The sequence below is a fragment of the Nematolebias whitei genome, chromosome 6 (genome assembly GCF_014905685.2).
Source record: "Nematolebias whitei isolate Nwh7 chromosome 6, NemWhi1, whole genome shotgun sequence".
Taxonomy (NCBI): Eukaryota; Metazoa; Chordata; class Actinopteri; order Cyprinodontiformes; family Rivulidae; genus Nematolebias; species Nematolebias whitei.
The window spans coordinates 18221915-18240073 of record NC_056503.1 but is presented as its reverse complement, the minus strand read 5'-3'; the positions used below and the strand labels follow the sequence as shown (position 1 = coordinate 18240073).

The 18159-nt window shown below is 39.4% G+C and overlaps 1 protein-coding gene across 1 annotated transcript; it reads left to right on the top strand.

The window, feature by feature from the left end:
• Positions 1 to 602: 602 nt before the first annotated feature.
• On the top strand, positions 603 to 17248 carry LOC119411147 (TRPM8 channel-associated factor homolog). The gene is made up of 12 exons (XM_037678078.1): positions 603 to 615; positions 755 to 1496; positions 6879 to 7095; positions 7591 to 7882; positions 8891 to 9192; positions 11602 to 11776; positions 11920 to 12014; positions 14093 to 14303; positions 15904 to 16140; positions 16241 to 16464; positions 16619 to 16732; positions 16918 to 17248. The coding sequence occupies exons 2-12, from the start codon at positions 850 to 852 to the stop codon at positions 17158 to 17160; spliced, it is 2757 nt and encodes a 918-aa protein (XP_037534006.1). The 5' UTR covers positions 603 to 615; positions 755 to 849; the 3' UTR covers positions 17161 to 17248.
• Positions 17249 to 18159: the final 911 nt, after the last annotated feature.

Below are 18159 nucleotides of genomic sequence, written 5' to 3'. Positions count from 1 at the left end.
TAAAAATGAATGCCAATTAATAATTATCTTCATTTTAAAAGTACACTCCAGCAAATTAAATCAAATGTTGGTGCAGGTGCCTCAAAATGAGCAGATGTAGGCAGGAAGATGATGTGCATGGCCAACAATACAGTTTTACAAGCCATACACATGGGTGAAGTATTCTGGTCACTTGATTGCGAGCAGCATTTCTGTTTCTGTTAATTATTGTATTCATTAGTACCCAGTATTTTAAGAAACAGAAGTGCACACATTTCTTTTTTGTTATCCTGAATGTTGAGTCATTTTGTCACTGTCCACAAATATTAGCTAAAGCGCACATGATAAGCAGGTTTTGCATGCAGCCTGTCTCAGGGTGTGTTACACAACTGAAATGTGGACATACAGGTACTGTCTTTTATTCTGCCTTTTAAATGGTTATCCTCTCCAAAATCCTCTTCTCATTATCTCTTTCTCTTAGATGGTCCCTCCCTCCGTCTTTTCTGCTCTGACAGTTTGTTTAAATATGCAGGCCCGCCCTGAACCTACAGGGAGAGGAACGGGTAGGGAGCATTTAAGTTCCTAGGCGTTCGCATTGTAACAGACTTCTCCTAGAACACAAATACAAACTTACAGGTATTGTGTTTTTTAAGGTTGATTTGGTTGTAAAAAGAAAAATGGGAGCAGATAATTGTCTTCGAAGCAGTTCACTGACATGTTTTTGTTTTTACTTGACTGCCACGAGTACCATTAATACTTTTCTCTTTTCTTCCAGGACAAACAGCCATCAAAGAACAACTATCAACATTTTTTGGCAGCTTTCCTGCTCTTCACTTTTCTCTGATATTTCAAGTTTAAACCAGTTACACCATGGCTAACCAACCCATCCAAAACAACCATGAAAATGCCTACATGAGTTTGATGCGAGGTCAGAGACAGCTGGATTTCTGTGGACCTTGTGTACCCAGCGACCTGATTCTGATCGGAGACCATTCCTTCCCTTTAGCCATGAACAGCCACGGTCAGGTTCTGATGGCTGCCTCTCTGTACGGCAGTGGGAGGATTGTTGTCCTGGGTCATGAGGGCTACCTGACTTCTTTTCTTGCTCTGGTGGAGAACGCACTGTTGTGGCTGAGAGGCGACGAATTAGACAAACTTTCTGTAGCTGTGCACAGAAATGTCCAGGCTGTCGCTGACAACCTCAGCAGGTCCATCTTCCAAATAGAAGTGGTGGGATCTTTCAGTAACGATCTTAAAGCTGCTGTGTATGTGACAGATGCATACAGCGTGGGCGCGGACCCAAAGGACCTGGTGGCGTTTCTTAAAGCAGGAGGGGGAGTGCTGATTGCTGGTCAGGCGTGGAGCTGGGCTGCAGATCACCCAAATGAGAACACATTGTTGAATTTTGATGGAAACAAGGTGTCTGGTGTTGCGGGGGTCTACTTCTCTGATCATCCTGCTGAGGTGGAAAACCTTCCTGTCTACCCACAGATCCCATCCTCCTACATGGCTATAGTGTGAGTTTACACTTTATGTTTATTACACATTTAGACATGTCTTTTTTTAATCTTAAAGAAAAAGAAACACCTTAATAAGTTGATTTTACTAGCACTGAAACCTCTAAGACTTAAATTGAGATCCTGAATTTGTAATTTCAGTTTAAAATTTGTGTTGACACAGTCGGGCAGTAGTTAGCTTTGTTGCCTTTCTGAAGGGCACAGGTTCACCTCCCAACCTTTCTGTATGGAGTTTACATGTTCTTCCTGTTTTCTCAGAGAACTCTGGTTTCCTCCCACATATCAAAAACATGCATATCCAGATTAATTAGTAACTCTAAATTATCTCTAAGTGTGAGTGGCAGTGCTAATGGTTGGTTGTCTCTGTGTCCCTGTGATGGACTTGCAACCTGTCCAGGGTGCACTCCACCTCTCGCACAAAGGCTGTCATGGCCTCAGACAGTGGACTTTCTTTATATCTGTGCTGCATTTGATACGAATGATAATATTATGTAATATTGTATTAAAGAGAGTTAAACATGATATTGGGATTACAGGGATGACTTAAACATAATTTAAATCATATTTTTCTTATATGATTTCAGTTTAACTAATTTTCTCCATACAGCAAAGTTAGTCATGGACTTCCTCAGGGTTCAGTGCTTGGACTGTTTATTTTATATATGCTTTCATTGATAACATTATTAAACAGCATGGGATACATTTTCATTGTTATGCTGATTGACCCTCCATTATATTTATGCATGAAACCTGATCAATCCAATCAATTACTGATTACCAACTTGTCTTAGAACATTAAAACCCGGGTGACTTAATTGTCTGCTTTTGAACTCAGACAAGACAGAGATTGTGGTTTGTGGACATGAGCACCTTAGGTAAAAACTTTGCTATCTCTCACTTCCTCTGGATGGCATCAATTTGGCCTCCAGTTAATGTAAAACAAAAAAACTTGGTGTTATTTTGATCAGGATTAACCATCCATCCATCCATCCATCCATTTTCTTTACCCGCTTATTCCATTTTGGGTCACGGGGGTTGCTGGTGCCCATGTCCAGCAATCACTGTGCGAGGGGCGGGGTACACCCTGGACGGGTCGCAAGTCCATCACAGGGCCACATAGAGACAAATGAGACAAACAAACATTCACTCTCTCACTCACACCTAGGGACAATTTAGAGTTACCAATCAGCCTAACATGCATGTTTTTGGACTGTGGGAGGAAACCGGAGTACCCGGAGAAAACCCATGCATGCACGGAGAGAACATGCAAACTCCACCCAGAAGGCCCCTGGACCGGGGTTTGAACCAAGGACCTGCTCACTGAGAGGCAGCAGCTCTACCAGTTGCGCCACCGTGCTGCCCCATCAGGATTAACCCCCACACTAAAAATGTTACCACTTTCTTCCACCTGCAAAATATTACCAAATATAATTTTCCCTTTTCTTGCAGAGCCAACTTATAATTTCTGTCTGTGATTTATAACAACTTATCTACTTTTGACTAGTCATAGAATTTTAAATTTTGATAAATCCAATAGTTAGTGTTGGCTTGGGTATCCCTTGTTATGAGGTTAGAGGCTTAAGTTGGATTTATACTTGACCAAGTGAAGAAATCTGACTTGTTGGTGTAGATTTGTAACAAAAATCACATCTTTTGTTCTTACATGAACTCGAAGACCCAGTTCTTGACACAAGGTCTGGGCAGAACTTTTCTCTTGGAGGTATTCATCAACTATTGTGTGATTCATCAGAATTTTGTTGCTGACTTGTTTGTGTGAAAAGCAACAGTCATTTTGCTTCAGCTGCTCTGTTGAGGAGCTGCTTGCCGAGGCTGTTAGGAAGTAGTTCTCTTTACAATTGCTCCAGTAAAACATCTAAAAGGCTCTTTCACAAGAACACATCTCAGTCCCAGACTGAGATGTGTTTTGGTCGCCTCGGTGTGTCTTCCGAGTGGACCTTATTTTATTCAAAATCAATTTCAAAAAAAGATTTTATAAAAAAAAAAAAAAAAAAACATGAAATTTGAAAACTGTAAAATACTGTGGAAAATAAATACAATTAAAATAAGGCATTTCTAAATTGTTCCAATAGAAGAACACTTAAGAAAATGTGTGCAACATTTGCACTTTGATCAAGACACATTTCTCTGCACATCTGTCAAGGAAGGTCTGACCCTTTTCTGAATAAGACAATTTACAATATTTCACTTCAAGAAACACAAATTAAATTGCACAACTGTCTTGTAAAGTTTTACCCTTTTTAATATATGTGACTCTACATTGTTTAAACAAGAAATGCAGATTAAACAACTGATCACTGAAAAAAATCTGTTTATTACTGTTGCACTTTGAACATGAAACAAATGTAACTACACAACTGTCATGTCATTTACTATTGAACTTCAAACAAGAATCAAACAACTGAACACTTTTTCAAAACTTTACCAAATGTTTAGCCACAAATATGTCGTCTTAAGCAGCTAAACGTCAAAACAGTTAGCGTCTTATAGTATTGATTCCTAGTAACCTTATCCCTCAACAGGCTACAGCGTACATAACATAAGAACTTTCATGTGTCAAGAGATGACACAGCTGCATACTTTTTTATGTTTTGCTGATTTCTCCTCGTCTTCTTTTCTTTTTGTCCCACCCAGCCAAGATCCAGTGTTTTTGTGAATGCAGAGACTTGATTTGGTGGATCCGTTAGAGTATCTTGGTGTTTCTTTGACTCAAATCTTACATTTAGGCATTTATCTTACATTTATTAAGAAGACTACAGATGTGATCAAATTTAACTCGTCAAACTTTTGTCAATTAGACATTTTCTCACATATGCAAAAAAATTTTTTTCTTTTATTGTCTTTTGAGCTGATTGGAGATGACAGCAAGTGTGAGAAAACGTAGTCTCTCTTTAAAAAAGTCAATGTTTTAGACAGACAACTTTTCATGTTCACTATTGTAATGACATTAGTAAGTATAAGATCTTAGACTTGGAAAATTATCAAAAGTTCAGTGATCTAAGTCTTGTAAATGGCTTGTTCCTCCACCACTAACGTACAAACCGGATTCCAAAAAAGTTGGGACACTAAACAAATTGTCAATAAAAACTGAATGCAGTGATGTGGAGGTGCCAACATCTAATATTTTATTCAGAATAGAACACAAATCACAGATCAAAAGTTTAAACTGAGAGAATGTATCATTTTAAGGGAAAAATCAGTTGTTTCCAAATTTCATGGCGTCAACAAATCCCAAAAAAGTTGGGACAAGTCCATTTTTATCACTGTGTGACATCATCCCCCCTTCTTCTTCCAACACTCAACAGACGTCTGGGGACAGAGGAGACCAGTTTCTCAAGTTTAGAAATAGGAATGCTCTCCCATTCATGTCTAATACAGGCCTCTAACTGTTCAATCGTCTTGGGCCTTCTTTGTCGCACCTTCCTCTTTAAGATGCGCCAAATGTTCTCTATAGGTGAAAGATCTGGACTGCAGGCTGGCCATTTCAGTACCCGTATCCTTCTCCTACTTAGCCATGATGTTGTGATTGCTGCAGAATGTGGTCTGGCATTATCGTGTTGAAAAATGCAGGGTCTTCCCTGAAAGAGATGACGTCTAGATGGGAGCATACGTTGTTCTAGAACCTGAACATCGTTCTCTGCATTAATGGTGCCTTTCCAGACATGCAAGCTGCCCATGCCACAAGTGCTCATGCAACCCCATACCATCAGTGATGCAGGCTTCTGAACGGAGCGTTGATAACAACTTGGGCTATCCTTGTCCTCTCTGGTCTGGATGACATGGCGTCCCAGTGTTCCATAAAGAACTTCAAATCGTGACTCATCTGACCACAGAACAGTCTTCCATTTTGCCACACTCCATTTTAAATGACCCCTGGCCCAGTGCAAACGTCTGAGCTTGTGGAGCTTGCTTAGAAATGGCTTCCTCTTTGCACTGTAGAGTTTCAGCTGGCAACGGCGGATGGCACAGTGGATTGTGTTCACTGACAATGCTTTCTGGAAGTATTCCTGAGCCCATTCTGTTATTTCCTTGACAGTGGCATTCCTGTTTGAGGTGCAGTGATGTTTAAGGGCCCGGAGATCACGAGCATCCAGTAGAGTTTTACGGCCTTGACCCTTACGCACAATGATTGTTCCAGATTCTCTGAATCTTTTGATGATGTTATGCACGGTTGATGATGATAACTTAAAAGTCTTTGCTATTTTACGCTGGGTAACACCATTCTGGTATTGCTGCACTATCTTTCTGCGCAACAATGGTAGAATTGGTGATCTTCTTACCATCTTGGCTTCTGAGAGACACTGACACTCTGAGAAGCTCTTTTTATACCCAATCATGTTGTCAATTGACCTAATTAGTGTTAATTGGTCTTCCAGCTCTTCATTATATGCTCAATTTCCTTTTTCCAGCCACTTATTGCTACTTGTCCCAACTTTTTTGAGATTTGTTGACACTGTGAAATTTTGAATCAACATATTTTTCCTTTAAAATGTTACATTTACTCAGATTAAACTTTTGATCTGTCATCTATGTTATATTACGAATAAAATATTGACATTTGCCATCTCCACATCATTGCATTCAGTTTTTATTCACAATTTGTTTAGTGTCCCAACTTTTTTGGAATCTGGTTTGTACAAAACCAGACTAAACACCAGACCTCAAACTAGAGGGGACTGTGTCATAGCAAGATGGAGCAAAGTGGCATCAGTTAGGAGAACACATTTATGGAATGAACTAGCAGAAAATATCAGACTTTGACAGTTATTCAGTTTTTAAACAGAAATTTAAAATTTGTCTTAAAGAAAACTATCCTTTTTCTTTTATTTTTCTTTGTTGAAATCAGGTCTCTCTTGTAAATGAATCCTCAAGGCTCAATTGGATTAACATGTCTAAATAAAGGTTGAATGAATTTTAACTGTTCAAGTTTATTGTCATTTCACCACATGTGGTACATGTGGTGGAATGACATTATGTACGCAGGGTCCCAGTTACATCTAACGAAGTGTAAAACGAAAGTAAATAAGGATCTAAGATATAACTTATAGACTTATGTGTAACTTAAAGAGTGTGATGTTTGTGTGTTTTACTTTATGGATTGTTTCAATCAATTATTTGTTTTGTGCACTGGTTTTATGAACTGTTTCTATTTATTTATTTATTTAATCTGCCCAGCACAACAGATGAAATGTAGCTATTGTGCTGGTGCATTGATATTATTGGAATATTGATTAATATGCGCTGTAGTTTAAAATAAATAAATGAGTATGAAAATCAATTGAAAAGTAAAATGATATATACATTGTTTTTCTTTGTCTTCTATTTATCATTTTGCTCCTTCCCCTCCTCCTTTCTTAAATACAGAACTGGTAAGGATTTCGAGGATGACTTGCAGTTTTTGCTCCAGGGGATATCAGAGTTTAACCTTCCAAATGGACTAACTGCCTCCGAGGTTTTGGTCCACGGCTCACTTGCCTTCCCAATTGGCACCACAGGGAAAGGACAGGCGTTCCTGGCAGGAGCCTACTATGGCCAGGGCCGGGTCATCGTGGTTACGCATGAAGGCCTTCTGTGGAATGAGGTGAAGCTTGTGTGCATAATGGGGTTTCAACATAACACAAAATAATGTTTTAGAAATAAAATGTTGCTAATTTCTTGTCTGTCTGTCTGTCTATCTAGATACAGATATAGATCTGTCTGTGTGTCTGTTTGTCAAATTTAAGGCAGTAAATATGAGAAGTCTTACATTTTTATTATGCAGCTGTAGAAGGAGAACATATTATGTTACCGCCCATCTACAAACTTTCTCCTGACCCGCCCATAACTTCTGATACACTCAAGAAAATTTAGTCAAACTTGATATAAATCTGTGTCATCACTAGTCGGGGTGTAGTGTACACTTTTCAGCCTCCCAGCTCTAAGGTCAATACAAGGTATTTGCTTGTCAAGACCATTGCTATAGATTGCTGTATAATAATTTTGTCAACGGGTGTATAATGTGGTCATTGTGGCACTTGTGTTATTTATCAAAAACATTTTTTTTTGTCTCTTTTGCTATTTACTGTTTTTAACCCAGGAACTGGCTCAGTTTTGGACCAATGCCATTCACTGGCTGGACGAAGGTCGCAGGGGAGTTGTTGGTGTAGCACCGGATAATGCCCTCAACATGCTCTCCAGGTCAGGTCTGAGGTGTGAGAAATCAGGCTTCAAGAAAGACCTGAGTGTGTTCGTGTGCACGGCATACAGCAGTGACAACCTGGAAGAAATCCAAAACTTTGTAGCGGAGGGTGGAGGTCTTCTGATTGGAGGACATGCTTGGTACTGGGCACAGACCCATCTTGGGCAAAACACACTAACTGAGTTCTCAGGTATGATAACAAGAAATAACTATTGCCACGTCATTATGCAAAGCAGTCATATTCCTATGGGTTTTGTATACGTATATGCTTTACTGCCCAAATGAAAACAAACAACTGTAATCCTTTTGAAATGAACAGAAAGACAATTTTTAAGACAAGGATTACCACTAGGAAGTCATTAGCTTGACAAAAATAGAATAGGTTGCCAAATGCTAAATTGATTTGACCTAATTAACAAAATTCGACAAGATCATCAACTTACGGAACAGTTTGCAGATTTTAGTGCAGTATGCAGCTTATGTTAGGTGGAATCACTCTGTCTGGGTTTTTGGAGACACCAGATCTTACCACTGGATTCTGTTACCCAGCAAAAACACAGAGAGTTCGAGGTTTGAGTAGAGGAACTAAGTAGTTTCCACATCCCATAGAAGTGGACAAATATGGTACAGTGTTTAGAGATGATGTTAATACATTTAACCTGAGGTAGAATGCATAGAAGAATAAAAGAATGGATGGATGGACATGTACAATTGCTTAACCTTTGGACTTAACCTAATTCAAAGATGGCCACTACAGCCAACTGACCTTAAAACACAAAACAATTATAATCCACCCATCTTTACAGCTATTAAGCTAAACTATGGTGTGGTAGTATCTGACAGTCATTCACAATACATACTTACATACTTAAAGTGCAAATCATGTGAGATGTTGCAGATTCACAAGATGGAGCATACTGTTATTTTTAAGGATTTTGCTAAATTAACTTTTTTCTTTCTCAACAGAAGAATCTTGGTCTAAAAATCTGGAATGAATGTCGTTAAGACACTTCATGATTCACACTTTATGAAAATGACCTTTTAGCTACAAGAACTTGAAATTATAATTTTTTGGGTGGCATAATTGTACACATCATTATCAAGGACTTTTAACCTACTTTCTGATTTGTTTTCTTTTTATTGAAATTTGCATATCTCTTCTTATACACCACTATTTTGTTGCAATGTCTTTTTACAGGAAACAAAATCCTGAACAAAATGGGTTTGAGCCTGTTGGGGGCAACACTTTCTGGAGGTGTGTACAAAGCTCCTGTTCCCAGCCAGGCCACCAAAGACACCTACCACTTCCGTCACCTCCTACACCGCTTTGCTAGACACGTAACTGTGGGTGAAGAACTCAGCAAACATGAAGAGGAACATCTCAAGAAGCTGGGCACCGACTGCGCCACCTTTTTGAACATGAAAGCTCACGACTGCTGCTCCTACACTCAGGTGGTGGCCACGCTCACCGATGTCTTAAAGAGGACGGGTCTGCCACAGGTGAGCGCACAATATGAAATATACACCTTTACAAACCAAATAAAAAATTGTAAATAAAAGTTGAGAGGTTGTATAAATGTAAATATAAACAGAATGCATTGATTTGCAAAACTCATAAAACTATTCACATTAGAACATATAAACATAAAAACATTTAAACTAAGAAATTTTACAATTAAAAATATAGTAGTCCCTCGTTTATCACGGGTATTAGGGACCACGCCCACCCACGATAAGTGAAAAAGTGCAAAGTAGAAATACAGTAGTCCAAGTTCAAGTAAACTTTGTCATTACCATCTAATGTGGTACATGAGATGGAACAAAATTATATACACAAGTTGTAGTAGTAAGTAGTAGTTTATTTTAGTATTTGTATACAGGTATATTGAGGCATTTTAAATCCTTCCCGCACTCTTTCAATGTTCTAAACTCTTAAACCATCGTCATTTTAACAACATACAGTACTGTGTGTACAAAACTGTACTTACCAGGCTCTGCAGAACAGGGGCAGCTCGGTTCGTTTCGGTCCGACTCTGTTCCGTTTCTGCAGACGTACCCTGCAGCAACCCACAATCAATCAATGTTCTAAAATCTTAATCCTACAAATTTTAACAACATACTTATACTAAATTTTACTTACCAGTGTGTCCCCGCTCAGAGGTCCTGATTGGCCAGTTGAAAGAAGTAAAAGAAAGTCCCGTTAAGCTTCAGATGGATCACCGGATCATCGGCCGTACACATCCTGCTCAGGGCTCGTCGTTGGCTGGTTGAAACAAATTAAAAAAGTCCCGTTAAGCTCCCGACGGATCACCGGATCATCGGCCGAGCGCGTCCTGGTCAGGGCTCATTGTGGGCCGGTTGAAAGGGTTGAAAAAAGTCCTGATGGGCTCCCGATGCATCATTGGACCTTCGGCCATACACGTTTGCTCAGAGGTCCACGTGGGTGGGCTACCAGCTCTCAAGATTCACGATGGGTCAGGAAGTCTGGTTCTGCACTGATCAAATCAAAACTTTACTGTATGTTCGTTTTGGGTTTTTTCACCAGAAGGAAATGGGGCTTCTAGGTGGAGCCCTGTTGCCTTCTGGGAAATGTGGTCAGTATGAGTAGGTATACAGTGGAGCCTTACAGAGAGAAAACTACAAAATGGTGGCACCTGTCCGAAATGTTTTATTTTTTTTGTTAACTTTTTACTGTACAGTACTGTAGCAGTACTGTCCCAATCACGAGTAATATTAATTATTATTTTGTCCAATATTATATATTATGGACTGTACGTTCACAAACCGTGATGGAGTGAGTCGGCGAAAGTCGAACCGCAAAGTAGCGAGGGACTACTGTACAGCTAATTTTAAAGTTTACAGCAGGAACACATCTCAAAAAGGTAGGGACAGAGGCAACAAAAGGCTGTAAAAGTAAATGGTACAAATAAGAAATTGTCAACAGGTCAGTGAGAGGACTAAAAAGATTTTAGAGAGGCTGAATCTTTAAAAAAGAAAATGTGGGCAGATGTTAATCAGTTTTCAAAAAAAAATAAAAAAATAAAATAATAGACCAAAGTCATATTCCTCGTTGGAAAATTGGGAAGATTTTGATCAGTGGTTCCCAATCCCAGTCCTTGAGACCCACTATATCCTGCATGTTGTAGTTGTTTCCCTGTTTTAGGAGGTCAAGTTTTGCTGAAGCCTGGTAATCACTCATTCATTCATTCAAAATGGGTGTGTTTGAGCAGAGAAAAATTCAAAACATGTGGGATAGTGGACTTCCAGGACCAGGACTGGGCACTACTGATTTTGAATATCCCATCAGCTATAGTTTATAATATCAAAAGTTTTCAAGGATCAGCAGAAAAATCGGAGCTCAAAGGACAAGAAAGAAAGGCAATAATGGATACTGTGATCTTGAGATTCTCAGGCAGCTTTGCATTATAATCTCTGCACTGCATGTGCTCAGTGCACTAAAAAGAGATGAACCATCTGGCCTCTTATCAGTGCACAGTTCAAAAACCTGCCTCTCTGATGGTATGGGGGTGCATTAGCATGGGCAGCTTACACATCTGTAAGGCACCATCAATGCTCTGGGGTAAACATGACCTTGTCCCAACCTTTTTGAAATGTGTTGCTGCCATCAAACTCATTAAACTTTTGACATGTAGTTATTGTAATCACCAAAAGATGATTCAAATTCTTATTTTCAGTGCTTGATATGTTTACTGTGTTCCATTGTGAATCAAACATGGGCTTATGAGATTTGCTAATCACTGCATTTTGTTTTAATTTAAAATTTACACAACACCCAACCATTTTGGAGTTGGAGTTGTAAAAAGATTTTTGGAGCTGCATAAAGTGGTGGTGGCTGATGCTATTTGAACTTTTGAACCACAATCCTTATTTTTTATTTTCATTACCAAGGTGAGCGACTCCTGCCCAATCAAAAGTCCCAAAGACCACCTACTTCTCAGTGTGGGGGCTGAGGTATATAAGGTTTGTCCAGATCCAGATGCCCTTCTGCCCCACCTCATCAAGGAAAACCCACTGCTGCCAGTTGTCTACAACCGCAAAATCAAGATTGATGTTGACACAAGAGGTTAAGACTCTATATATGAATAAATACCACGTGTGAATAATTAATATGTCATAATTCATGTGTAGTGTATACATATCAGGGACTTAATTTGTTATATGTTAACACACAGATATGACCAACTTTATGGTGTGTGTGTTTAACAGGTGGGGAGGAGTGGATCAGTACCGGTCTCTATCTCTCTCCTGGCATGAAAACCTACATTGCCATACCTACAGAGATTCTCAACAAAGGATGGCAGGTACTTTACACAAAGTCAGATGAGGATTTTCTCTGTTATTTATTTGATAATTTTGTGCTACTATGCAAACCCCATGTACACACTCCCATTTCAACTCAGACCACAGTACAGCTGACATCAGGTACACTTGCTTACCAAACTTATTTTTTGCAGATAACTTGTTGGTATGTCAGTGATTGCAGGAACGGAGCTCAGTTTTCTTTATTTGGTTGCTCAATTTTTTTTTAATTCCTTTTGAGTCGTCTAAATTGAAGGATACTGGTAAAACATACTGAGAGGAGAGAAGAAAACTTAATTCCATCGCCTTACTTTTGTATATTTTCCTTGCATTTCTGTGGAGTATAAAAGAACATGGTTGTAGAGCCCAAACAATATGGAAATTTTCGCTATCGTCGATACCGATTTTGTGGGGTTTAACCGCAGATAATCGATATAATGACTGAATTTTTTTGAGCTTTGTCCACCCTCAACACTTACTAACACTGATATACATTTACCTTTTACATTAAATTTATTGTTCTGGATAAAGTTTTACAAGGCAATAGCCTATGCTAGGTTATCTAAACGTTAGCTTGTTATCTTGCGAGGCACGTAGCTAATGACAAATGGGTTGGAGGATGGAAGAGCATTTATTATTGTTCATTTGTTTTACAGATCAGTTACAATAAACTTACTAGGCTCTGTTCAGTAAAATATGCTACACAGTATTGCTCCCTGCTTCAGCTGTGCTGAAAGTGAAAATGAAACTTAAGTGAACAGCCGTGGCTTGAAAGTATATGCGCCCTCTGCTGGATAAATTGTACAATTACGGCTGGTTTCCAGCATTTTGGGGGTGAAAATTGCAAGTGCTTATATCGGCGGATAATGGGACTGTTATCATAGATACGGATAGGTCCCCAAACGTCTATATCGGCCCTACCGATATATCGGTCGGGCTCTACATGTTTGTAAGAACATAATGCAACATTACCTCTCTACGTGTCTGATTCTCTAGCATACGTAATGCGATCTTCAGGAAATCCAGGTTGCCGCTGATACATTGGTCACATTGAAAAATTCTGCAGCACGAATGTAACGTTTTTATACACTCGTTGAAAAGTGTCCGTAAACTTTCTGTTGTTCGGGTCATAACTTCTGATCTGCTCAAGATAATTTAACAAAACTTTATAAACATTTGTACTACTACTAGACGACGTGTTGCATATTTTTTTCACATGATATTGTGGTGTACTTCTGACACTTGTGTGTATTAGGTATCGCTGCTGCCTATCTTAGTCTCATTAGAGCAGCGTATCAGTGGCATATTCCTTTGAGTTCTTGGCATGTGTACCATGTAAATCTGACATTGTTCATGATGAGTTGTAGTTGCTGCAGAGTACCGATTGCATTGTTTGAATATATGTAACTATGTCTGTGGCACATTTTTTCAGACCTGATTGCATACTGTTTAAAGGTCACGTGATATATACTTGCATAAGATAATCATTTTCCATTTATCCTTCATTCCACATAGAGGAAATTGATGTGCAAGTAACAACTAATGGAAAGAAACCCTAGAAGATTGTGGGTGAGACCAGATAAGCTTAGAGAAGACTGACATTCAGACACTGCCACAGACTCATGGTAGAACTGCCATAAAAATATTGCAGCAAATGCCACAAATACATTAATGTAACCTATGCCATTGTTAGGTTGTAGCACATTGTATAACTTTAACTCCCTTTGCCCAATACCTATGCAGTATATGTAATGAGAACACATTATGAATGTTAATTGTACCTCGTATTTGTCACAAATCTTAACTTTTTACACCATGTATTAAATTTTTTCACATTTTGACCCACATAAAAGGAATTTCCATATACATCAGCATGAAACATTGTGACAGAACCACAAGGATTAAAACAGGACCAAAAGATTTTGCCTGGTTTACAGAACAGCTGAAATTTAAAGTTATACTGTAACGTGCCCATATGCAGCTTCAAGAAGGAAGTTTGTCCTTTAGGACCAGTTATCATTTGGACATTTAGGAATGCTATAAACCGCATTTTTAAAACTGTATTTTATTTTGTTCTCAGGTTCAGATCGGCTGTCAAACAGATCGACTGCACTCTGAAGAGCTGAAGAGGCCTCCACGTGTTCACGAGCGATTTCCTGTGACCTCAGAGATGATCCAGGTGTGGAACCTGTGGGGAGGACTCCTCTACCTGGTGGCTCCACCCAACACGCAGGTGCAAGGGGTATATGCCACAGTGCAGATGGCCGTTCCTGCACCCTATTATAAATCAGGTGTGTGAAGAGTGTATCTGGATCTTCACAGGCTGGACGTTTATTCTAGGATTTAGGGAACAAATAGTAAGAAAATCTTATCTCTTTATCTAGAGCAAGTATTTTTTCAATCATCTAACAATGATATTTGCTAAAACAACTAAAGATTGAACATTTTTGTCATTAATCTAAAACACACTTTGTGCTGAAACTGTCCATAGGACGTTTGGTCACATCTGTAATCTGTTCAGATATGATCATCCTGTGGACAATTTCAGCACTTTAAAAATAATGTATGAAATCTATAAAAAATAATGATATTTATTAATTATATTAATCTAATTATGATCTGGGAGTGGTGGCGCAGAGGTTAGAGAAGGTGGCCTGTGATCAGAAGATCAATGGTTCAACTCCCGGCACCGACAACATCAAAATGTGGGTAGGATTGGTGAAGCACCCACATCTGTCTCCACCCTCATTTGCCCCACTCTGAGCCCTTGAGCAAGGCCCTTAACCCCACTATCTGCTCACCCGGGCACCCTACATAGCAGCTCTCTGCTCCACACAGAGGGCTGTGGCAGCTCGGTGGTCTGTGGTTGTGTCAGGAAGGACATCCGGTGTAAAAATAATTGCGAAGTCTTTGTGCGATTTAGTTAACTGTAGCGACCCCTGAAGAAGGGAGCAACTGAAAGAAGAAGAACAAAATTATCTTAATCTAAACAGTAACAGAGGAAAGGTTCAGGAAAGCAAAAACTAAGGTTTGTGTTTTAAAAAATGAATTTATATGATGTGCATATGTTTCCATAGATCTCCTGCTATTGACTCATTTTCTGGTTTACAATAAAACAACTTCTACATTTGGTTTGCATGTTGAATTAAAGTAGTAATTATGAGTCTAGCAGCTAATGTTGTTAACTGCTATTTCAGTCGTTCCTGAGCCATGCCATGTCAGGCATATGGGACGACCTCATCCATATGATGCCCAGATGTATCAAATTTCTCTACACCATGGCTGAAACGCTCGGTCTACGCCCCGTGACTCATTTCTTTGCAGCAACTTAGTGTCTCTGTGTTTACAGTAATTATGTTTCAAACACAAAGTTTAAAATTGGTAATGCTTCAGTTTCAGAAGTGCACCACCAGCAGATCAGTGATCAGATCAGCTTCACACACACCTTCACAACTTTTTGTACTTTTTTTTTTGTTTTTTTTGCCACACTACTTATCTCTGAGTGATCTTTGGTTATCTCTTGAGCATCCCTGACTTGCATTCCATAAAAATCTTTAGTTTTCTGTATCCAGATATTATTTTTGATTGTGCAGAGAGGAAATCCCCACATGCAGGACATATTTTCATCTTTTTGCATATTTAAATGGAGGCGTGTCTGGGGAAGTGTCTTATTTGTTCAGTTCCACGTTCATGAGATAGATGAAGAAAAGGTACTCAGAAACGTGTGCTCACAGTTTGATAAATCTGAAAATACTTTTCCAACTTTATCCGTACTCTTTGATAAACGAGGCCCCGGATCTTTACATGAGTCATGTTGGTTGTTGTTGTTTCGAACATTTAACTAAACATTTGTGCATTTGTTGTTGTCACTTTATCTGTTTTTGTTCCCAGGTGTGACAACTGCAGCTAACTGGTTGCTGCTGCGCACGGCTCCCTCACCCTGGGCAGAGCTGGAGTTCGACAACATCATCTTCACCGTACCGTCGGATGCTGTCAGAAACCTGGAGCGTCCCGATGAGGGGGCAGCCCTGTGGAGTGACATCATGAGAGCCATTGCTGACCTGGCTGCCGTACCACACAAATTTCCTCGCAAAGAGCGCTTTGTGGCAGAGGTGCAGATTTCACATGGTAGGCTTTCTGGTTTTTACACAGCAGTGCCTATACTGTTTTTAATTTCTTCATCCTGATGAGAATCCCCCCCCCCCCCCCATTTATTTTTTCTCTTCAGGTTGGATGCATGCAGGTTATCCCATCATGGCACATAAGTCCTGTGCATCTGAGGTGCTTAACACTGAAAGTGCAAAAACCAACGGCATGTGGGGTCCCATCCATGAGCTCGGACACAACCAGCAGAGAGGCTGCTGGGAGTTCCCGTCCCACACTACAGAGTGCACGTGCAACCTGTGGTCAGTGTATGTGCATGAGGAGGTGCTGGGGATCAACAGAGCAAAGGTAAACTGGCAACCAGAAGTTAAGTTCAAGTGTATTTACTCACATCAAATTCAAATTACTGCTCTTCTTTTTTGGACTTCTTTATTGTGATAATATTTAACTTTTTCGTGGAATTACAATCACAATCCCTCTGTTTTCCCCATGATTGACGCAGGCTCATCCAGCTATGAGAGTGGAAGAAAGAAATACTCGGGCAAGGGACTATGTGAATGGGGGTAGGCAACTCAGCAGCTGGAGCATGTGGGTGGCCCTGGAGACTTATATGCAGGTAAGAGATTCATGTTTTGTTGAGAAACCAAAAAGCGCAAACGGAACAATCTTTCACATTCATAAATATAGTAAAAAAAGGAAAAAAGTTGGTTTGGAAAATAATTTAATTCTAATTTACCAACAAATGTAATTTACCGTTTGTATATTTTATTTTTGCTCATTTCTTTCACTCTGTCCACACAGCTCCAAGAAAAGTTTGGCTGGGACGCCTTTAAGAAGGTGTTTGCTGCCTACCACAACATGAGCAACTTTCCCAATGACAACAATGGAAAGATGAACCTGTACGCTGAGACCTTCTCTCAGACTGTGGGCATGGATCTGACCAGATTCTTCAAAGCCTGGGGGTGGCCAATCACAACAGCCACTGAGGAGAAACTGTCCAGCCTGCCTCCTTGGTCTGATCACCCCATGACCCAGTATGACTGACCATCAGGCGGCTCTGGATTAGGGACCACCAGGATACAGTTGTTACAAAAACCAGTTTAAGTAGATGAGCTATATATATATATATATTCTGGGAAAATCAATTAATGGCTTTTGTTCTTTTGTTGGTTGTTTCTACATTTTTCTTTGGAAAGAAAACATAAATTACGAACGCAAAATATTATGAAATGGAAAGTCTTTCTAGATTTAGATTATTTGTTTAAAACTTTGCCATTTACTAATGGAATCAACTTTGTCTGTCAGGGAAATAAATCATGAACCACGAACCGATTTTCATGAAACCCTCAGAAAGTTATCGTTGGATGTGCATCTACAACTGGTCAACTTTTGGAGTCAACCCAGTTCACGGTCGCTGCCAAAGTTAATAGACATCTGAAATCTAAAAGCACTGAGCTCAAATTGGTCCAGTAGTAGCTAACAGATCATACAAGATTGCACAAAGCATTGCATGAGATTGCACATAACGTTAATTTCATTAAAAGTTTGTTAACACAGAATGACTGGCAATGACTCATTGATTCTGAAGTTTGGTGTTTAGTTACAGTTTGAATGTCCAGAGGACCAGATTTAATTTTTTTTGGGTGTTTAGTTAACCACTGAACTGGTATTGGCCCGCCCGGGGGGGACAGGTGACTAAGATTTGGTTATAGAGCCTTGTAGATTCTGTTAAGATAAGATAGAACTTTATTGATCTCGCAGGAAACTGTTGTGCCAGAGTTTCAATACAAATGAATATACACAAGGAATCACCCAAGATTTTAAAAAATAACAAAATATAAAAATACCAACAATTAAGGTCTAAAACCAAGGGTAACTAACTAATTTGAAGGGTTTCAAATTTAAGTACCTTAGTGTCAAAATGGCTGTGTAGGCCCTTTACTTTTGATTAACAATTGAGCCAATAATGCTAGAGTCAAAAACATCCACTGAGTAAAAACTACAAACTCGTTGTCCCCTGTTGCTGAGCAAAGTGGGGGTTAG

Bases quoted from the DNA above. Each gene is read 5' to 3' on its own strand.
- LOC119411147 (XM_037678078.1), top strand. From the start codon at position 850: ATGGCTAACCAACCCATCCAAAACAACCATGAAAATGCCTACATGAGT. The intron at 16,141-16,240 runs GTAGGCTTTCTG...TTTTCTCTTCAG, and splicing joins AGAGGTGCAGATTTCACATG to GTTGGATGCATGCAGGTTAT. The intron at 16,465-16,618 runs GTAAACTGGCAA...TGATTGACGCAG, and splicing joins TGGGGATCAACAGAGCAAAG to GCTCATCCAGCTATGAGAGT.